The sequence below is a fragment of the Diadema antillarum genome, unplaced genomic scaffold, assembly GCF_040938485.1.
Source record: "Diadema antillarum isolate AM-2024a unplaced genomic scaffold, OU_Dant_1.0 scf00000151, whole genome shotgun sequence".
Lineage (NCBI taxonomy): Eukaryota > Metazoa > Echinodermata > Echinoidea > Diadematoida > Diadematidae > Diadema > Diadema antillarum.
In genome coordinates, this window is record NW_027271040.1 from 2,965,211 (window position 1) to 2,989,206 (window position 23,996).

The 23,996-nt window shown below is 37.3% G+C and overlaps 1 protein-coding gene across 1 annotated transcript in view; it reads left to right on the top strand.

The window, feature by feature from the left end:
* The first annotated feature begins 1,028 nt into the window (after positions 1-1,028).
* LOC139721848 (neuronal acetylcholine receptor subunit alpha-4-like) overlaps positions 1,029-23,996 on the top strand; it is a 32,799-nt gene continuing 9,831 nt past the window's right edge. The window contains exons 1-7 of the mRNA XM_071633166.1: positions 1,029-1,098; positions 2,000-2,151; positions 3,041-3,085; positions 8,362-8,471; positions 13,051-13,270; positions 17,001-17,319; positions 20,961-21,133. Coding sequence (XP_071489267.1) covers positions 1,029-1,098; positions 2,000-2,151; positions 3,041-3,085; positions 8,362-8,471; positions 13,051-13,270; positions 17,001-17,319; positions 20,961-21,133 — 1,089 coding nt within the window. The remainder of the gene's footprint in view (positions 1,099-1,999; positions 2,152-3,040; positions 3,086-8,361; positions 8,472-13,050; positions 13,271-17,000; positions 17,320-20,960; positions 21,134-23,996) is intronic.

The window sequence follows — 23,996 nt, forward strand, 5'->3', positions numbered from 1 at the left end:
ATTGTCCAATGATTACCTTGATGTTCTTTCGTGGGATAGCAATGCATAGTGCAGTACTTCTCTTTGTCTTTGAAAACTGGTGTAGTGTCTGTTGAGAGCGCTGATGCACCGCTGACCTTATCGTTGCAACATTTTTTTCTATATAAAGCACTGAAATTTTCACTTTGTGTGTGTGTGGGGGGGGGGGGTGTACAGCACTGAAAAAAAAAATGGTGGCTTTCTGTTTGGCACCCCAAAACCCGCGCCATGTCTAGCAGCGCAGTTGTTCATTCAGCTTACTCGAGCGAAATCCACAAAGTCCACAGGTTCTCCAAGCAGTCGAAATATAGGCTATACGGTTCATTTCGATTTGGGGTTTGCAAATGAATCAGACTGCTTTGAAAATACTTTCTTTGTTCATCCGTATGACGAAAGTGCACATCTTCCAACCTAATTTCTAAAACACAATCATCTAGGATTGTTTAAGCGTACTTCGACTGAACGGCCTGAAAATACAACTTAAACTAAACGACAACTGGAAGAACAAGATCATACAATATAATGAAAGAGGACAGAAAAAGACGGTGGGACAAACAGAATGAGGTACAGCTAAAGTTAGCATAAACGATGACAGGAATAAAGTAACCTCATGGTATAAAAAGTAATTCAACAAAATAGCCAATGGAATTTGCAATGAATTTTGGCGTCTGCTTGGCGCTTTTGCTGTCTGACAAAAACAAATGATACGAGTTACTTTATTTGTTTTACACGATCCTAGTGTGATATCTGCATGCTATCGACATGTTGATAGCGGACACTATGTCATGCGCCCTCTTTTGAGAAAATATTTCACCAGAGAGACCTAATGTTTACGGTGGCGATCTGTGTGTTCGACTGGACGACGAAATCGTTGTAGAGAAGGATAGCAGTTGTTCTACCGCTGACACAGGGCGTCGTTATGACGTTACTCCCAGCGTGACCGTCAGGCATTTGGATTTTATTGACGCGAGGGGGAAAAGGAGTACTCGTATAGATTTTTTTTCTTCAAAATGTGGAAATCTGGGCTGGAAAACACCATTCTTATCACGCTTGCTGCCATTGTTTTCATTCAAGACAAAGGTATGTAAAAAATCATGGGTGCTATGACTGAACAAATACGTATTATGCATTGAATGGAGAGTTTTCGAATGTTGACCTTTCATGGATGAGTGTGTAGTGTGGGTGGGAAGAATAATTCTCTTCGAATGCCATGCACTGATGTGTTCCATTGCCATTCTATATGATTCATTTTGCTCGTGTGATACATGTATCATCCACGTATACATACATGCACCCTAAGTCAAAATAAGTGACTGAAATCATATAGTTGACGACGAGAGCACATATGTATCTTGTCATGTATAACACAAACCCTAAAAGCCTGGCATATGACGGTTCAGTCCGTCTACCCACATTTTGTTTTAATTTCAATTTGTAGTTTGGGCCTATCTAGGAACATTCCTACATTGTGTATGCTTGTGTGCATATGTGAATTGTGGATGGACTTGAAATTATTTAGTTTAAAATTCATTCGAACAAAATAAACACAAACTAGAAGTTACCCGAGGCCACAAATTGCTATAGCTTACTGGTCAATAATTTATGAACATAGAGACATATTGCTTTTGCGAAGTGCTTTTTCCAAAATATTCAATTATTGCAATGCAATAATTGATTGATTTCCCACAGTTTGCTTCCACCATCCTGTATAATTCTACCAAAATCAGAAATATTCAATTTCATTAAAGAATTGTAGAAATAATCCACGCCTACAATAAAGAAATTGTATTATTTGTTATCAAAGAAGAGTCAACATCTGAAATGAATTATAATAGATCGATGCCAGAATGGGTAGGCTCAAATTTTCGTACAGAACTGAAATATCTATATCAAAGTTGTCTAATAACATTGGTTATTAAGGGAAAAAATCCTTTGTCTTGAAGTCTGTAACAATAATATATATATACATTTTCTCGTACAGGCCACTGCTTTGTGAAATATGAGAGTGCTTCAAAAAACTTGAGTGAGTACTTGTCCGCTCATTACGGCTCCACGTCCATAAGACCGGTCCGCGATCCTTCACAACCTGTCTTAGTCAACTTTCGAGTGCTCATTTCCCAGATTATAGAATTTGTGAGTATTGCCATGGCAACCGGGGCATGGAAACCAATACAAATGATCTGGATTAATACACGAACTTTTACCTGTGCATGTATAGAAGATGGAGTCACATACTCTCTCCAAAATAACATGCGCCGTAAGCAGCTTAGGAAGTCTCCCTTTTCCTAACGATGATCAAGACAGAAATTCTGCTTCGGTCTTTCTGAAATTGTATGAGTATGAAGTCATGTGAATTTGTTTGCATTGTGTGAATTTTCGTAAGTAATGGTTCAACGGAAGATGTTGTTAATGTACGCAATGTCTTCCGTCTCTTATGGCATGTATGGCGGACAATCTCGGAACAAAAAAAAAATAGCTGAGAGCAAACGTTAGGAGCAATTTGTCGCGTATTTTGTTGTCGCAAAGTCTCCACGTTCACCACGTTCTATTTGAAATATCCCTCCATGTAAAATGCGTCTTTTATTGGATTATAAATTAAATCAAAGCTTAGAGACTGAACTAACCGAATATCTCACGGAAAATTTGAAGACTCCGACTTGTGGCTGCTTTGACATGACGGGTAACATTTGAATGCTCCGAAAAAATATAGCCAGGTTGTTATATTTTCATTCAGTAGAGAATTTAAACTTAAACATAAAGAGAAACCTGAATTGAATTGATTGAACTGAAGAGAAATGCACGGTGGCGGTTTTAATTTCAGAGACGAGTTATTTTACTCTGCTTTTATTGAAAGCCTGTCAATCTATAAATAGAAAAGTAATCAGAGCCACGTTGCCACAACGGGACCTTTGAAATGCTCCTTTTGTTTTCGTATGAAAGGGTGTTCTTTTCGTTGATTTCAAGCAGCTTTAATTTGCTTTGAGAATTTATTTTGATTTTTCCTGTGAAATAATTTCAACAGGACGAACGGAAACAGCACATCAACATCGACGGATGGAGGAGGCAGGTTTGTATATTTCTAGTCATCCACTGACATACAATGAAGTAATTTCAAGCATAACTTGTGTAGTCTGTTCATTAATCAAAAAAAAATAAGGTCCGTTATTCCGAAAATGTAAAGACAATGTGTAATAACGAAGAAAAACTAAGTCGGCGAACAGTGTGACACTGTTCGCCGACTTAGTTTTTCTTCTTTTGGTTTCATGAATCTTTACTGCTCCCCCCTATCTCCATGATTCTACAACATTCAACTCCTTCCTCTTCCTCTTCCCTTCTATTTCATCTTTCCCCTTCTAACGATGTCCGAACATCCTACTTGATTCTCACACTATTCTTCCTTACCACTCTCTGTGTTCCTTTCTCTACCGTCTCCATGAGTGCAACTTCAACCTCTAGCCCATTACTGTCTCCCACTCTTCACTTTTTGCCCTCCTCACAACCCCTATATGTCGCTTCCCTCTTCGTTTCTCCTCTTTCTAGGCTCTTCTGCCAAACAACGATCCGGTTAAGGACTACATACACATGGTGTCACCGCAAATCTTTCTTTCTCATTTACTTCACCATGCAAACCTTCAAACAACACATGATGATATTGATTCTGAAGTTATAAAGAAATCTATCCATTATCTTGCAACTCCTCTGTGTAGTATTTTTAATCTTTCATTCGAACAAGATGTCTTCCCACGTTCGTTAAAGATTGCCAAAGTTGTTCCTGTTTATAAAAGAGGTGACACTTCTATTCCATCAAACTATAGGCCTATTTCTATCTTATCTGTATTTTCTAAGTTTAATATTTGAAAAACTTGTTCACAAGCGATTGATGTCATACCTATGTTATAAAAATATATGCAAAACAATTTGGATTCAGACCAGGGTATTCAACATATATGGCATTACTTGACTTTTGTGACAAAGTTGCTCATGCATTTGAGAGAAAGGAATATGTAATAGGTATGTTTTTAGACTTCTCACAGGCTTTTGATTGTATCAGTCACAACATTCTTTTAGACAAATTACAGTACTATGGCATCAGAGGGATAACCTTAGACTGGTTCAAGAGCTATCTTCAGAATCGTATGCAGTATGTTAATGTTAATGGACATTGATCTCCTATACAGTCTATCAGTGTTGGTGTACCTCAGGGATCTGTTTTAGGCCCTTTGCTTTTTATAAATTGTACATCAATGATTTGCAATATGCTAGTAACATTATAGAAGCCATTTTATATGCTAATGATAGCAATTTATTTATTTCTGGTAAAGATTTCAGGGACACGTGCAGTATTAAACACTGAATTGAATAAAGTAAACCAATGATTTTTAGCTAACAAGCTGAAATTGAATGTTGATAAGACTGTATGTATGATTTTTAGAACCAAAAATAGAATAATTGACACGGAACATGTAAATATATGTATTGCAGGCACAAGAATTCCCATTGTACTTTCAGTTAGATTCTTAGGAGTAATACTAGGTGATATATTTGACTTGGAAGAATCACGTAGATGAAGTCTGCTGTAAGATATCTAGAGCTGTTGGTGCAATCGACAGAATAAGTGGAATAGTACCTTCAAATGTTCTTTTAACTCTTAATGTGCCATGGTGGAAACCGCCTGTGTGCCACGTTATTCTGAGACACGAAGGTAGTCATGCTTTGAGAAAGAATTCTGTTATTCCAATTTGTATAACTTCTACAAATTTCTGTTAAGATGGGCATAATAGTAGGCAAAGTCAAAGAGGAATGCCAAGCTTTGTTACGATATAATTTGTATGACGAATCTATTTACAAATTTTCTTTTGAATGACCAGTTGCTACATTACTGTAAAGGCATGACTTTTGCACATAAAACCATGACAGAAACTTAGAATGTACGAGCAAATCTAGTTGGGAACATCGCTTGATAGTCGACCACCACATAGAGTGCAAGTCGTATACGAGAGGAACAAAAGCACAAGAAACGCTTTCATTGTGCTGCGGGATTAGCAGTGATTAGCGGTTTATCGATCGGTCTTGGCGGCTTTGTTTGTTGAGCAGAATATGCGAAGTTGGCAAGCCGTCGACTGAGTCGGACGTGCGAACGTGGCACATAAAGAGTTAAATTTGTATTATATTATGATTTTACCTCGTGTTTTGTATTGTAACATTATTTGGGAAAATTGTGCCAATTATCTACTTATACGTATTTACGTTGTTCAAAAACGTGCAATCAGAATTATTATAAAATCTCAACCCTTATCTCATACACAGCCCATTTTTAAAAAGTTTAGGTTATTAACAGTGTATAATATTAACAAATTCGCTGTCTGCATTTGAATGTATTCTTATCTTAATAATATTTTGCCCACATTTCTCGGTAATCATTTTACTTTTACTCAGGTTAGAAATACATATAACACTCGGCAATTTCATAATTTGTATATTCCAAATTATAGATATAATCACTCCAGACGAACAATATGTTATGCTGGTCTTTTTTTATGGAAATTTTGCTAAATGACTTAAAATGTACCAACAGTTTGAATTTATTCAAGAAAAGATATAAAATACATTTATTAAGGCAATAATTTTTCTGCTTTGTATGATTTTTTATTAAATTATTATGTATAATGATTAACATAATTATGCTAACTTGCCTTGTTGTTTTGCCTCTTGTCGGTTTTGTACTTTGTAATGTCTTCTGTTTAAGTTTTTATGTGTTTGTTGTCTTGTCAATGTATAGTTGAATATATTTCTTGGGGATTGACCTTGAAAGGCTGGTTTAAGCCTATGTTGATTCCTCCACTTCTCTTGATATAACGCCTATGTTTTGCATATTTTTTACTTTGCCTTAATGATATCCCTTGTATGATGTGATGTACAATGTAATTGCCTCTTTTATCAGATTTGTGGAAATAAATTGAATTGAATTGAAAAACAATATATGTAATGTATCTTAGCCACGTTTCTAGCGGCTAGACGCTGCACACACAATGTATGCCCATACACCGTAAAGGCCCTAAGTGTATGCGAAATTTGTTGTTGCCTATTCAGTCAGTCCGCAGCGTGTGCGATAATGAGGCACGAACGACAATTTTATTCAGAATCACGTTAACGCAGTTTGTGCCCTTGAGACTGACGAGATTTCGCGATACTTTGCGAGAGTTTTTGCAGAGGTCGCAACAACAGCTTTCATAGCTTTCGCAGTGCATTGTTTGACCCAGGATGGTTAGTTAAGTTATAGAGCTGATTATGCTCATTAATTTGATATCTAATTTCCCTATTTTTGATGTCAATATAGTAGTCCATTTTAGCATCAAAGTAAACGATTATTTTGCCAATGTTCAAGAAGCTTTTAGATCATAGTTTGATGTTTTGCTAGTTCCTGACTGGTGTTGAAAATAGATCTCCGTTATTTCTTCGATTTCACACTCGTGAAACGAGCGAGTATGATCAATTAAAAAACGAAGAGGGGCACCATTTTTAAGGTTGTGAATTTTCCTGTTGAAAACAAGGCAAATTATGTTTTCTTACTGGAAGTGGGGTAGTGAATGAACACGCGTGGAATGTGTTGTTGATACCCAGACAATGGTCGTGGACAATGGCCAGGATTGGAATGTTTCATGAGGAATTCCACTATCGTAGCTAGTCTTTGTTCATTCTGAAATGTGGTGTGTGCAAGCACATGGAAACATGTGCTTACTTCTTTCATGTGCATGCATTTCACCCTGTGTCAAGAATTCAGACTAGCAGTGCTCGGGGCAATCCACATGAATAATTGATTAAGCATTCATGTGCCTTGCAGCAGAGCTCGGGACAGGTGGCAGCCAGGTCCATTGTTCAGGGTCATTGTAAGTGCACACTCACATACACATCAGTGGTTCCTGTGTAAAGTTCGAGTTTTGTATAGAGAGTGAAAATTCGATCAAAATCTGGAACCTAACATTTAAAACTCACAGCATTGAGTCAGCAGCCAATGGATACTACGCAATGCGACACGCCGCGTCTTGCGACAGATTTCGACCAATCACAGACCCGGAATTCCGGTGCGAATGCGAGGATAATCTTTTTAAACTCGACGCTAGACATGTCTCTGAATTTTGCTAGTTCCTGACCCGTATTGAAATGAAGATGGGAAAACGTGTCCTTATTGTGATACTATATACTTTAGCGGACATAGTCTTCACCATATTTTAGAGGGGCATGAAAGATTTCAGGTTAGTTTTTTGGCGTCAAACGTGAAGGAATATTTTTGAATACAATACCGAACTTCGAGAGGGATTTTGATATTCTATATTCTTCTTTTCTGTTTGTTTTGATCATGAGCATATTGGCTTATGTTTTCTCTTTCAGTCTAAACTAAAAGTGTCGAAAACTGACGAGAAATACTCGTTCTACACGGATTTATTCATGACCATGTATCTGCTCATTACGTATGCAAGCACCGCTCAGCCGTGAATACGACTTGAATAAATACTTGCGTTTTCGCTCGCGCTGCGGACTGACTGTATTTGAGTATCGTTGACTGCTTGCGGATAGATGATGACGTCACTCTATGCAAAAGACGCACAAGAAGCACTGCTGTCTTCCATGAGGGGATAGGTGTACACTTGATCACGCGTCCGAGTCAGACGTGATTGACTGTTTTCAGTAATGGCATGGTCCCCAAAATACCGACTATGGCAGTATTTGACCATTCAGGGATGACGTGAATCCTACTGTAGGATACTGTGAGATTAAGGCTCGACGCTCTTTCACCGTTAACAAAGAAATTGGAGTGAAATATCATTAATTTGTATTTTCATTTTTATTGTGGAGCTCGAAGGCTCCAGTGGAAATAAAACGAAACCTTTCTCACAAAACCTCAAGGCAACATTTTAAAAATTTGATCCATCTAGTTTGATGTCTATTTCAATGCACACATTTGATGTCTATTTCAATGCACAGTATTTGACCATTCATGGGTGACGTGAAACCTACTGTAGGATATACTGTGAAATTAAGGATAAATGACGTTTCACCATTAGCAAAGATATTGGAGTCATATAATTTTGATTTCCATTGTGGAACTCGAAGGCTTCAGTGAAAATAAAACGAAACCTTCCTCACTAAACCTCAAGGCAACATTTTAAAAAATGTGATCCATCTATTTTGATGTGTATTTCAATGCACGCATACATCTTTCTGAACCTATTTGATTCATTTTCCATACGAATTTTCAAAGTGTTTGAAAGGATGAGAAATTGAAGAAAAAAAAAAGACAATCACATTTGGTGGTTTCTTGTCTAATCGTACCCTGACCGTCAGGACTGGAGAGACGAGTTCTTGCAGTGGGATCCTGCCGACTATGGAGGACTGGAGAGCATCACCTACAACCCAGAAAACGCATGGACCCCTAACATCCAGTTCATTGAGAGGTAAAGGGCTCTTCTTCGTCTTTTTTTTTCTTACGTCTTCCTTTTATACACACAACGAAGCGGTTAATCAATGCAAAGCATTCGAGCGAATTAAACAATGCACGCATTGTACATCGATTCCTTCATGATAGACACCTCGTAGTTTCCATTCTCAGAATTTATATAATGCTGTTTTATTTCCAAGTCTGACAGGGAAAAATTCTTTAAGGCCATTTGTATTGTGAAAACCTTTTTTACCTAACAGGGTATAGCAAAACTAGGAATTTGATTAAAGCGTATTATTCTTGACCTTCATGGCTAATGCCATTGCGAATGACATCCCTTCATGAGTTCTACAAGACGATGGTATGAAAGTCGAACTCTCTTGCTGACATCGCGGAGAAACAAGCTAAAACAAACTTATGTCTACACATGCTATAGGATTATTTGACTGACGTCAAAATCCTTACACGGTGAGCTTTTGTGGCAGTTTGTACCGTTATACTAAAACTAATATTAAAGGAGACCTCCAAATGATTTTCATTCTTTTTTTTTTACATTTGAACAACTATAAATTAGTTATTCTAAGGACAGAGTTTCAGAATTTATGATAATTGGGACGAAGAATAAGAATGTTTTCGAAATTTATAATAACTTGCAATGAACAAGAAGGATGACAAGGCAATGCCACCTTAAGAATACATGAGTTGGGACTCAAGGAAGCAAAACAAAAGAAGAAGGCATGTATAGATTATACACATGGTGAACTCACAAGCAATTGTATTGTAATGGAATTGCACTGCTACATCTCTGAAATATGTGAGCCTCCTATGTCATCATCCTTGTTCAATGTAATTTGTTTAAGGTTTTTCAAAGTATTGTTTTTCAAGAACCGCAATAAATTCCCCTAAATACATACATGGAGCTGTTGATTTATGTACTACGTGATATGAAATTATGAAAATTGTCTGGAATGCCCCTTTAAGGTCGACTTGGGTATTTGTGACAGCTTTGTTTTTGTTTTTTTTCCTGAGGGTGACATTTCTTCAGATACTCAATTTCGTTTGCTAGTGTGTCAGTTTGCCAAGAAATATTTACATAAAAAAGAAGGGAAAGAAAGCAAGTCAAAGAAGAAGAAGAAGAAAGAAAGAAAGAAAGGAGAAAAAACTAATGTTGAAGTATTGTCGATGAAGATAATTTAAGTCCGATTCATGATTTTAATTCCGACTGCTCTCATCTTGTAACAGCGAAGCCGGTTCTGAAGAATGGAAAATCCGCGAAATCTGATATTTCCATTGTACTGGTGCCTTTGGGAGTGTTTAAGTGAATCACGCAACGGAATATGTCCTGTTGAGTGGGACCCTTTTTTTCTTTTCTTTTTTTTTTATAATTGAGGTCATTTTACGGTTCAACATGTACCTGTAAAACGCCTCGAAGTGTGATGCGGCTACTGGCAAAATTTGTCATCCAAGAAAGTTAACAGGATATTCCTGCCTGCACTATCCAGAAAACAAGCTGTTATCTCTAGACATCATAATACCTTGTACAATTGTGACCCTGCACCTCAAAACAAACAAAAAGTCGCCAGACATGAATTTTTAGTTGATACCATATTCTGAAAGAGGAGACTTTAAGCTTTAAAATGATGTATAACTCAAATCAAATGGACTCTCCTAACCTATCTAAATATTGGAAAGAAATCACAAACTCAGGAAAAGTGTGAACTGAGAAAAGAGGCTCTGAAGTACAGTGTCTATTCAAGCGCTTAATCTTTACCAAACTGTGCTGGCTGTGTGATGAATGGGACAAAAAACAGGAAGTAAACCACCAGAGTAACAACAATGAAGGGATTATCAAATTAAAGTGAACTTAAGCATGCCTCATTAACACATTCTGTCCATAATTAATACCCACTTTCAAAGCAGTAGCACTATCCTTTCAAAAGTTATTAGAGTTGAAAGTGAAGAGTGTGGACAAGGTTTTTCAGAAATGAAAAAGGGATTCTAAAGACACACCTAATCACACTATTCTACCAAAAATTTTCGAGATAAACTACTAAAAAACACACTTTTCTGCCCGTTTTATGATACCAAATTTTAGCATATTGTAAAAGAAGACCCGCTCTTTCAGAAAATATGAAAAAGTCAAGTTCGGGTAGGTTGACCCATTTCACTTATTTTCAGTCCTCACGCAAAATCAGTGTGTGCGACTTTATGTTCGTTTTGAGGTGCACGGTCACAATTATTGAATAAATCTTTGAATCCGATTCACTTCACAAAATTAACTTTTTTATATACATCCCCTTTATCCCTGGAATCTGTGAAATATTCTCTCTATGTGCTAAGGTTTCTTTCTGAATTATTATGAACATGTGACATTCAGCATATGCTATGATCATGATGGTGTCTATCAAAAAAATCATCAAACCCACGTGATCATTTTCCTGCATAACAAGGTTGTCTATGAGCACTTGATTAAATACATTACGGTAGTGACGATGCATGTCAGTTTTTAAGCCAATGTACTTTTACAAGGCAGATATAATTATGGGCATGAATGATATTATGAAGCAGAAATTTATGAAAGCAGAAGAGAGACATAAAGAGCGATGCGCTACCATGATTACGTAAGTGCGTAAGTGATCCCTGAATTTCTGTTTGAAATATGATTCGTTGCAAGGTGTACCTGATCTCCTCAGATAGATGAAGTTTATATGCCAAAAGTGCTGGTAGGTTGCGGGTATTCTGTAACCTAGTTACAGAAAGTGCAATCTTTCTTGAAAACAAGTGAATAAAAATTACACCTGGTTTATTATAACTGTGATTATGAAAAAAAAAACTGAAAAAAAAAACTGCACTGTGTAAGATACGAATAAAAGATAATATTTTACCGTAAAGAAATAATTATGATTTCTGCCTTGAAACATAAACTGACTCAAACTAGATATCAATATAGATCAATAACATTGTATTCTTACATGCATTTTTCACTAGAGGTCAAAAGAGTCCAGTAATACAACACAGTGTATGAGTGTGACATGCGCCCATAATGTTCACTCTTCTGTGAATGTCATCCATAGTCATCCTGATTATGTGAAGACGTGATACGAGATTTCGAAAGTCTGAGCAATCGAGAAGAGGGATCCCGAAAGTAGGGCATTCATTTTTAGCGAAGAAGAGATTGATAAAGCTCAAACATGAGCGCGGCGAATAAGAAATGCCTCAGCTTGCGTTTGATATTTTGAAAATGTTACTGGTTAATTCTGCTGAGATCAGCAATATCTAAAGCGATTCTTTTGCAGTGGATTGTATTCGCAACAACAAAATTCAAATTACAAGAAGAGCATTATTGTCTTGTTCACTTGTTCATTATCGTTCCTATGTTTGCGGGTAAACAGTATACAGGTATATCATGCAAGAGCAATCTGCCGTTTCAAAGTTGTTTTCTTGTTTTCTTCATCCAACCTAACGCTGTGATATACACACTGACATGCACACACACACTATGTGTGTGGTGTTCTGTGCGTGTGTGTGTGTGTAGAGCAGAAGATTTTAAAAATAAAGCATGTAGGCGAGTATAAGAAATCCTTCCATTCAGCTACGTGCCTGCCCACGAACTGCTTCTGTGTTAAAAAAAGAAATCTTTTGCCGCCACACGGAGCTGTCATTCAAATTCCACTGCTCCTTGAACATTGAATTAGTGCATTTTATTAATCATCCCCTGCATCTAAATGACGGCTCGGTCCTACCTATTAAAGCGAAAGTCTCGATTGCTCTCATATGCTTTCTTACAATCCAGTGATATTCTTTAAAACAATTTGTCATACACGTGTATATAATTATATGACATGTAGTATATCTCAAAGTGACTTTTTATATTCTGATTAATGGATGATTTTACATGAGATAAAAAAGAGCTACTCATCAATACCTCAAATTTGGTTGAAATCGTACAGATTTCTTCATATGCTTGATGTTTGAGAGTGTAAAGACGTTGCGGTATCACGGTGTGATTATACAGAAGAATGGTATATATTTTTTTGTTCCAAGAAACATAATTACTGTTTCTCATGCTTTATGATTTTTTTGTCTTCCAATATTGTCTGATATCTGCTTTCTTAAATCTTACTTGTCTAATGTTCCTAACTTAATTGTGTCTCCTTTGAATAACGTTGGTGTATTCAGTATGACTTTTTTTCTTTTTTTTGGGGGGGGGGGTGAGGGTTATCAGGTTGGAATTCGATTCTGCAAATTAGAATGTTTCAATTCTATATATTTGTACTATATAAAATAAAAAACGAAAGCGCCAAAATCGCGTATACTGATGTATTCTTTCATATGTATTGATATGGAAATAGACACTCAACGTGATGTATCTGTTGTCATTTGTTTACATATATACCAAAATCTAAAGCGAAGTGTAAGAATTCTACATTGTTTCAGTACACCTCATTGATGTTTGCACTAAGCTACAGGGAACTCAGGCGACATGTATTTTCTTTTACTTAACGGCTACCTGCAAAGCTACCTGAAGTGGTAAATTTTTGTCAATGAGGAATGCTCAAAGAGTAATGTGTTGTTGTTGTTTTTTCTGCCCCTAGCGTCGACAAGGATTTCATCAGCATCTCCGACACCCATGCCACCCTTTATTACGACGGCCGCATCACATGGTTCACTCCCCTGGTGATGACAGGCGCATGTCAGGTGGAGATCCGTTACTTTCCTTTTGACCTCCAGACCTGTAAGATGACCTTTATGTCTTGGCTTTACGACTCATCTGGACTCGTCCTCCACCTGCCTACTGACGAAGACGCCAGTCAGGTTGGTATCACAAAGGACACTTGCTTTAATCATTGCAAGAATTCTGTTATCACATCCAACCATCATCGTCTTGTAATTCTCTCCCTACTGGAACATGCAATACACTTTTTGATATGTGGGCGAATATTTGCTGGTAAGGACATTGGTTGTGACACGTGTTGTGCGATAAATCATTCACACTATGTATGATTATAGCACGTGATGATTTCAATATCATTGAAGGGAAAAGGATGAGGTTGGAGGAGGAGAAGTGGAAAAAGAAATAGATAAAGGCTATGGAAGGCAAACGAGAGGAGAGGAAGAAGAATGTGGGAAAGAAGTTTTGAGTAGTGTCATAATATATCAAAGTAACAATGATTATCTATAGTAATGAGAAAAGTGGGGTAGAAATCGTAATTTAATGCTTGTTTGTGATTTGCTGTAAACATCAATTTTATGTGTAGTATTCAAGATAGTCATCTTTCTTTCTACTTTTTTTACATATTTCAGTGTATTCCTGTTGATTCATGTAAAATGTCCGCAATTCAACCTGCGGGCTGCCGAGGATATAACTCATTGAAATACCTTCTCAATTTCAATATCAATATGCATGTCAGTAATATCTTTCCTCCCGGTGAAACTGTAGATTATATAAATTTCATATAAACGTGATGTAAAATGACAGCAGTGTCGTATCCATAGTTGTTTTGTCGTGAATTTCGCTTAACCTTATGTCATGTATGTACCAATGAGTGAAATCAGCACAAATTTCCTTTACATAGGCCCTATCTATGCAAAAGAAATTGATGTGGCGTGCACAGGGATAAGCTCCCGAGCAATCAGACATTAATTTCAGTGATTGAATGACACACTGTACCTCTAACACTTGTATGGCTTTTAAACTACATTGACTATAAACAGAAGAACAGCCACTGGCTGAAGCGAGTGACCCGTAGTGAAATAAAATAAACTCAAACTCAAACTCAAACTCAAACACTACTCTTTGCATGCTACCCTGATCTATCCACGTGTAACTAAAAGCATCAAGCACTGTCAGGTAGGCCTATCCATTTTTAAACGGTGTACAATAATAAATGTAGGCACATGACGTGAAACGCTATTATCGATATCATTACGCAATGTGCATTACAAAAACAAACAAACATGGCCTCCCGGCTGAATCAGTCAATAACCAGGCTCTCAGAGTGATAGAGGAAGGTGGGGTTGCTGAGATGCAAGGTAGCCGTGTGTGCCGCAAATTGAACTGAGAGCCACCTTCACGTGAAAAAAAAAACAGAGACAAGGAAACAAAAGCTAGTGATCATGCTATTCCACTCGGCCGTGATACACTCGTAATTCATTTAGGAAGGAGGTGCCATGAGGTGATATCACGTATACCTGCGCATCATCATTGAACATTAATTGTCATCTCCTTGAAATTTCCATTTGCTTTCGTACAACTTGTTTTTATGGCTAATTATGGGATATGAATTTGAAAAGAAGAAATGTCAACGTTCGTAAACCTCAGTTCGAAGTTACGATGATCCATTGAGATGTCCATCAAATAATCGAAAAAATGGTCACATTACAAGCCATAAAGTGGTTTGAGGTTTATGTCATCATCACGTCACTCACTTTATTCATGTTATGGCAGATTTTACTTAAGTAGGAACAAATATGAAGATAAATTCCATTGAAAACTATGGTACGAAAACATTGCAGGTGGCGATATTTATGTGTGAATGCTGTAATAACCAACTCCCAACGTCTTTCACAATGCCACTGATATTAGCACATACACATTAGACTCCATGACCCTGACCCAGCCAATTCTAGATCATGCACCACAATTCATTCCATTAAAGCTGTTATGAAAAAGAACCTAATTCTTTGGTGTGTATATATATATATATATATATATATATATGTATATACATATGTACATATATATATATATATAGAGAGAGAGAGAGAGAGAGAGAGAGAGAGAGAGAGAGCATTCAAATTAAACATTCAACACTCAAGTCGTTTTGAATATGCTGCAATAATGTTTTTTTATAGTATCAACCTGTAATTAACCACTCTCGCTAGCGCTCTATATGTTTTCTGTTTAATTCTCACTTTTCAATTATCATTTCTAATAGATGAATGACATGATTACATTGCAATTTCATACATATTGATTCAATATTTCTCTGAATCATATCGTGTATTGCAATGCATACCCAAGGTTCTCACGATATCTAAGTATCAAACTATATATGTATAATTTGGTTTGTGTTTGAAAAATATAGACATAAAACATTAAGCTTTCTTAATTGTGAGTAGAGAGTCATTTTCCCTTTAAATAGTTCCACCAGAGAATTATGCGTAACCGAGAGTCCTGAACAACGAGAACGTAATCAGTACTCGCATGATTAGTTCATTCGGTTTTTAATAGACAGGTACGCAACGGCGTGATGACGCGCCAAGGTTAACATTTAAGTGTGTGTACTCAGATTCTGTCATGCCTTCGCAGCCAGCAGTGGTAAAGTCTGGCGTTGCACGAACACATCAAAATGCGAACAGAAAGTAGCCCCGAAATCGCCATATATGTGTAGAAATTATACATGGTGCTTAAAGCGTTGATGAATGACGATTCCCGGATTAAGCCGTATTTCAGCGGGGTTTGTTTTTTTTTTTTTCGTACAACCTCTTCGTCTAAGTCGATTTCGTCCATAGTTATTAGTTCGTTATCGACACATTATCCTCTGTTGCCTCAATACACAAACTTCTCTTCGTAAATGTAACTACTTATTTACTAAATTATTTACTACATCTAAGATTTTGAAAATTAAAGATTTGTATTGTTTTCAACTTGGTCAGTTTATGTTTAGTTACAACATAAATGCACTTCCCAGTATTTTCAATTCAATGTTCTCACGGAACCAGTCTTTTCATGATTATCCCACTAGACAATCTAATGAGTTTCATTTACCCCTCCTGAGAACTTTATTGGCTCAGAATACATTTATATACACCGGTTGTAGATTTTGGAACTTACTGAGCTGTGAAATAAAGAATTCTCCATCTTTGTATTCTTTTAAGCGCAAGTTGAAATCTTTTCTATCAAATCCTCTCTGATATGTTTTTTTTCCTTAGCTCTAGGTTTCGTCAACCTCAGGGTTTATCATCCACCTACCAATTACTCAATCACTGAATTCATTATTACGTAAAGAAGTAGCCATCACAATCCTTGCACAGCTGCAATCAGCGCCAACTCTATGAAGCACATTCTCTACCATCCCCTGTTCCATTTCCCTTGTTCAGCGTGTAGGCATTCTCTCACTCTCTCTTTTTCTTTCTTTCCTTCCATACTTTTCATCTATTCTGGCAAGTTGTGTCATGTTGTTGTGTTTCTTCTGTTTTGTCCCGTCCTGTCGTATATCATATCTGTCACAAGTGTTTGTAAATAAGTAATTCATAAGTTTTATGAGTGATTCACAATCTACAAGCTTTGCTTTTTAGTGGACCTCTCTATTCTTTCTTCCTTTTTTTTCAACTGAAGCATGACTTTGTATTGTTATTTTTTTTTTGCCAGTATGCACTCTTATGTTTATCGATATCATTTATATATTGCAAAGGCAAATGTTTTTTGTTTATGATGTATAATACCTGATTTATCTTGTGTTATGTTTTTGTTGAAAGAAAACAAAAGAAGAATGAAAATAAATAAATGAATTGAACTATTCATTTGGGTGCGTCTCTACAGAATGTGTTTCTTCAAAACGGCGTCTGGTCGCTGGAGCAAGTCGTGGGCGAGGTTCAAAACAAGACATACGCCTGCTGCGAATACCCGTTCTCTCAGATCGTCTACGAGTTAACCCTGCGGCGTTCTTACCTATTCTACCTGCTCAACATCATCCTGCCCAGCGGGCTGCTCGCCATCATCAACTGCCTCGTCTTCCTCCTGCCATCGGAGTCGGGCGAGCGCGTCCAGTTCGCTGTCGCCAACCTCCTTGCTGCCTTATTGTTTCAGCAGCTGATAGGAGGAATCATGCCTCCCTTGGGAAACGAGCTGCCTCTCATCGGTAAAGCCGTGGTCACAACTCGCCGTACTTGCAAGTGCGTGCTGTCTACTTACAAAAACGTGGGCAAAATTTGGGGATCCGTACGTAGTAAGTTCCGCCTCCGCACGAATTTTCGAGCACGCAGACACGCCGTAGCACTTTTAGGACCCGAGGAACTTTCGCTGCGTTCGGGCTACGGATTCACCCTAAGTGCGGGCAACGTACGTGCACTCTACAGCGAACGTGCGTACAACGCACTGACTCCGTGCGTTTTTTAACATTTTCCCACCGTCACTTGCTCGGCTGACGGCACACGTAGAACGTACGTGTTGAGCACGTAATAAGTGCGCAGCCCGTGCTTATTCGACACTTCCCTGAGTTCAACTGTTCAATAGAGCACGCAGACTGTACCGAACTTGCCGAATAAGCACCTGCTCCGCACTTAAAACGTAAGTTGTGCGCAGTGATCTCTGCAAGGTACACGAACCGAGCCAACGGACGAGTATCATCATTTTCGTCTCCAAGATGTCATGATGATGGCAATTATATATTCATACTGTTCCATTTCACCTACCGGGCAGAAATTCCCTGTAAGGATTATAGGATCGAAAAAATCGCATACACAGTAAAATGATTGTTATATCACTTGAAAGGGCTTTCAAAACTCTTTCGAATTGTGTCACAAATCGAAATTATTATGTTATAGGACCCTTCTGCATGGTAGGCGATTAGTAATATATTTATATATATGTATATACACACACTTGTATACACTTGTACCATATTTTGTGGCACATAAGACAAAGTAAAAAAACTTCTTGAAGAAGCAAAACATATAGAAATCTTGAGCTCTGAATGGTCAATGCATGAAGTGACAGGATTTTTGGAGTTAAAAAAAATACATTTAAGATCTGCACAAGCGTGGTTAAAAGGCAGTTCATTGTATATGCAGAACAGTGATAAAGTCAGTACCATTCTCCGAAATTGAGAATGTGTATATTTTGAAATTAAGGAAGGAAGAATTTTCTATGACAGTATTACCTTATATAGTGCCTTAATTGCAAACGTGACACCTTTAGTCTCAGATGAAACTGCAAACTCATAGGCCTACATTCATTGTTCTATTAATATGCTGATAAATCTAGCTAAAAAATGCCTCCATGTCTGAAATGCCACCACCTCTGAAACTGGGTATAAAGATGGCAGACTTAATAACAGCAAATTATACGCATTTCACCTCAAGTGCCAATGTGTTAGGATGTTTTAATCCAAATAATGTTATACAATGTCATTGTATACCTGATATTGACATTAGCCTATTAGCCTACATCAGGTATACAATGCCATTTTATATATTTGATGTAACCTAGGTCCTATACATAGAGCTGTACAGCTCTATGGTCCTATACCTGATATAGCCTATTAACCCTTTCTCTGTCAATGAGTCAAATATGCACACATTTCACATATTTCACTTAAGTGTATTTATTTCAATCTCATTTCTTTCAACAGAATATAAAAACCTATAGACATGAAATGAATATGACACACAGAAGGTTAAACTACTATATACATCCATGGAGAAGAAGTATGATTATACATCTGAAGAACCTTGGAAGGTGATCCTATAATTAGGCCTACCCCTAGTAGCATCTGACGGGAAGAAAAAAAATCATCGCACTTGCACGCACTTACAACATGCGACAGAGTAGGGATACCTGACGTGAGCAGCACGTGTAATTACAGCCTCCGCAAGAGAACGTGGCAATCGCACGTAGATTGTAATTTGTAAGCACGTACAACTCACTTACCACGTGCACAACGTACGATGCACGTAACCCCTCATTGCCAGGCCTGGCGTGCGGGCCACGTACTTACATCCTGCGCAACCGTGCGAGTGTCGTGCGTTGACGTACTTCCTCCCTGCGCTAGTCACTTCCTCCCCACGTTTTTAGAAAAAACGTGAACGCCGTGGCCTCCGCCAAGAACGTACGGACGAAAAGCACGCACGGCGAGTTGTGACCAGGGCTTAAGCAGAGTGCGGACGGTGAAGGATTCTTTTCTTAACCTGTGCGAAGTTATGTACCCCTTCTTTTTTCTTTCCTGTAGAAGATTTATCAAGTACATAAACATGGTCTTCAATAAAAGAGGAAAAATGATTTACGACTTAAATTACACCATTACAAAATCATCATTGTAGGCAAGACAACAATAACAAGTCACACTATTATCAACACAAAAAAAAAAACTTTTTGCTGTTGTTCTCTTTCCTTTTTCTATTTTCGAACAAGAATTCTTTTGTAAAAACATGATTTGTTCAAACTGATTGTTATCTAAACATATCTGAAATCTTTTCGAAATTTTCCATCGGAAGATTCGTTTGGCAGCAGCTATTCTTTTGTCCCTTCCTGTAATATTTCGATCAACAATCAGTTTCAAATAAAAAACTTATAATAAGAAATCAAATGCAATTGTTTTCACAATCTATCCCGAACAAATGTATAGGACCCTGAACGACAGTAGCTTTTACTTGGAATGTACCTCGTAGTAATTTTCTTAGATATTCAATTAGGGGTTCATTCAATTTGCATTCAATAAATGCGTGGTTTATATCCTTCTTGACACATCATTTTTTGCATATACGCCATAAGATTTTCCCATTCAAAAAATTGTTTTTTGCTAGCTGTATTATTTTTGTATAATATTTCAACAAGTCTAAGTAAAATACTCGTATTTCATTTTCCCTTTTCTGTACAAGATAATATTTTGAAAATTGAATAATATCATGCCCTTGGTTTTTATGTTGCCCTTGTTGAAAGCAGGTTAACTTTCCGAGGTAATCCCCCTGGAAAAGATGAAGCAATTTTTCATCCTATCTATCTCAGATTTGATTTCCCCAAGGCACCATATATAGAAACTTAACGAAATAACGATCCCTCGCCTGTAAATTATAATGATTAACAGACTTGAGACTTACATTTTTTTACATTGTCACACCCACTAGATTTTTTTCTTTGTTTTGTTTGTGTTTATATACTCTTCCCTTTTCTAAATCGTTAAGGTTTTAGATTTTATGTATACATGTAACAGATGTGTAGTTAAGTTGATTTCTTTTGTTTATTTATGTCACTGATCGGTAATTGTGTGAATCATGTTACTACAAATGTATTTGTTGTTTTATTTTGCGTATATACAGGGCGCCATTGTAAAGCAGTTAGCAAACTGAATGTGCCTACCCTATATTGTTTTTAAAAGAAAACATGAATAGATAAATAAATAAATAAGCATTAACTTGAAAGAAAAATGAACATTTACGATGAGCAAACTGCATTTTGTAGGCACCTTAGGCTTTGTGTTTGCTTGCTGTAGGTTTGGATCTTTGATTGATTGTGTATTCATTTGGTGTGTTTTTGGGGGGTGGGGCAGGAGAGTAGACGTGCTTCAAAAATGTATATAACTTTTTGTGATATATAAACATATTGCAAAAAGTGATCATGATAACATTTGTTAAATACCGTCTCTATACTCATCTGACCTGGTTATTTGTGCCTCGCAAATTTACATCTCTTCCATAGGTATATCTCACTGACTGATGCGATATTTGAGGAGTGGCCCTGACGTTGTTTGCTTTCATTGCCTGATTTTTATATTACTCTTTATAGGATTGTTCCTTGTCTACATGGTGCTGACAAACTGTTTCGGCGTCACTAGCAGCATCGTGATACTCCGCTGTTACCACCAGTGTGGAGAAAAAGCGCCTCCTCTTTGTCTTCGTCGGCTTTGCTTCATCAAGCGGGACAACGAGAGCGCCCTCAAACGGAGAACAAACCTCAAGGTAACACATCATAAATATTTGTCCCCCTCCCCTTCCCCTATTAAAATAAATATTAAAAAAAAACAAATGAAGAAGTCATGACTCAGTGTTGGGATTTATGAAGTATACTCATACTTTAATACTCAAATACCCAGATCGTAATGAAAAGGATCACATTTGAACGATGGGATTTACTGTTTGTTGTCTATTTGCTTGTCAGCAGTGGATGTTATATTGAGTGACGTCAACAATTGTGGAGCTGTTTATTTGTTTGTCAGCCGATTTTGGTAGGGAAGTGACATACAAAAATGAAGTGAGAAGACCTGGCACCAGAAAAAAAAATATTAAGTCTTGTTTTTCTTGTCAGCCAGTTAAAGTTACTGTTTTACCATTGGGAGCAGTGATTTTTGAAAATGTTCGAGATATCACATTTGATGCATTTATGTGTAGGTCAGTTGTAGGTCAACATCCTACCATGTAAAAATTGTGCAATAAAGCCTAAATTATAAGGAAATATCACCATTTCTCTCACTAAACCAAAACTTAACATAATTTTGCATATTTAACAATACTCAACATTATTATACTGATTCAAATTTTTACATTGGTTGTTTCTATCCCTAATTCACATTTTGAAGCACTAAACCTGGGTTTTTGTTTCATCTGCAAATGGTAAATAACGCCTTTAACCCCGGGAGAGACACCAAAAAATGTTAAGCATTTTTGTTTTTGCTTGTCAGCCGACTAACCCCGGAAGTGGCACCAGAAACTGTTAAAAATGAATCGACTTCTCTTTTCCCATTAAACAAACAAACAAACAAAACTGGGCCCCCTCACTTTTAATAACATTGCGCCGGCCCCGTCAGAAGAGCTAACCTCGGCGTTTGCTTGTTACAGGTGTGTTAGGTACAGTACTATGCTGTGACTCATCAATATTTGAGTACGAGTCCGGACCAGTGAATACCTACGTCTTTCGACGAGATGCAAAGATGTCCATCTCGCTGCTGGTGTAACAATGAGTACCTATAACAACGCTAGGATGAGAATAATGACCGGGACCTCCGACAAAGCATGACATCACGTTAAAGGGACTGTGCAATGCAAATACATTGTTGACTTGTATTGATTCATAATAGCCTGCTCATCACTTACGTGGCCGAAGAAAAAAATCCCCATTATAATAATATAATTATGTCAGTGCTATATTATAATATTATAACGTTTTCATTATTTCTCTTCAAATAACTTGGATACGCACACACACACACCCACACACACACACACTCAAATCTAAAGTTAGATCTGTCATCACCTGCCATAATTGTGGAAAGTGAAATAATTATGACCGACAAGATACAACGGAGGCACTCTTGACTTCCCTGTGTAGACTGAACATAACTTGTTTGTTTCCATGCGATGTCTTCGTAGCATGGAAGCATGCAGCCTTATATGCTAACTTTGTATGGTGTATGGTGTAGGGAAAGGTGCATTCTAATGTCTTTTGACAGAAGATTATTGATTGACGGATGATGTCATTTAACGAGTCTTTTACTTTTTGAAGTAGTCTGAAAATAAATTAAAAAGGATTGTCATAAATGTCCCAGTCTCGTTCTTTCAACCAATATATCTATAGAGTGCTTGACAAAGAAAACAAATCGATGAATGTATTCCTTGTAAGTTTTGCATTCAGTTTTCTTTCCTTGGATGCCATTAAATAATTGTCACCGTAAGTAATGAAATGCAATACATGAATAACGGGTGTGATATTTTCAGTTATCTGCATCCAAAGAAAAGTCAGAGACACTTTATGAATCGCGACACTTGTTATCTCATGAAAAAAAGGGACGAAAACAAAAACTCAATCACCCACGATGATTGTACATTATGTGTATTCCGCAAATATTGATTATCAAGCAGACTGGAAGTGTGTAATGTGTAGCCAGCCCTTGAATGTACTCTTGTTATGTTTTCAGTGTGCTGTATATTCAGTGGGCAACGTGCGACCAGACTTCAACTTAAATCCAGTAAGGATAATGTCATTGCAAGAAAGAGGTTCATTCCAATCAGACCTGTCCCAGGAATTCCGAGGGAAAAGCAAAGATAATCCATCCAACCAATTTCGTCGCGGACTCGTACAGGAAACGCGCTCGCACGTCAGCACGGAGATGCAACTGGAACGTAATAGGAAGGAGTGGCAGGCTCTTGCGCGGATGTGTGACATATACCTGTTTATCTTCGTTGTCGTGATAACGCTAGTCATTATTCTCTCACTAATCGTATCCTTCCTGCATCGATAGAATACGTCGTCTCTTTTTTTTTTCTTGGTGTTTTGTGAACTTTGAACAATAAAACACCAAATTCACCGAATTAAAATGTCACCTACATATGTTCAATATAAAAGCTGAGGCTTGATTAGCCTATTGGCAACGGCCCTGGCGCTGTTGGAGTCCGTGGTGTCAATACCGAGACAAACAAAAACGCCTCGGTTTAATATTGGCTCACCTTGATATTGACTCTGCGGACTCCAACCGTGCCAAGGCACTCGACAAGAGGTTAAAGGAAACCAAAACCCAAAGAGCAATGTGGATTTTGTGAAAGCAGCAATATTAGTAATTCGCATCAGTGAAAGTTTTAGGAAAATCGGACAATCGATTTCAAAAGTGATGAATTTTTAAATTTGTGTGGACAACATAATAAAGACATATAAAGAAAATTCAACATGTGCATTCACTTTTCTAGCGTAATGAAAGAGCACTTGACTAACCGCTTTCAGAAAGCAGGGGGAATTATTACTACCCTTAACATAATTACGACAGTATCAAGTTGATGGAATGTGTAATTTTCATGAAAAAAAAAATGACGTTTTGTTGAATTTTCTTTATAT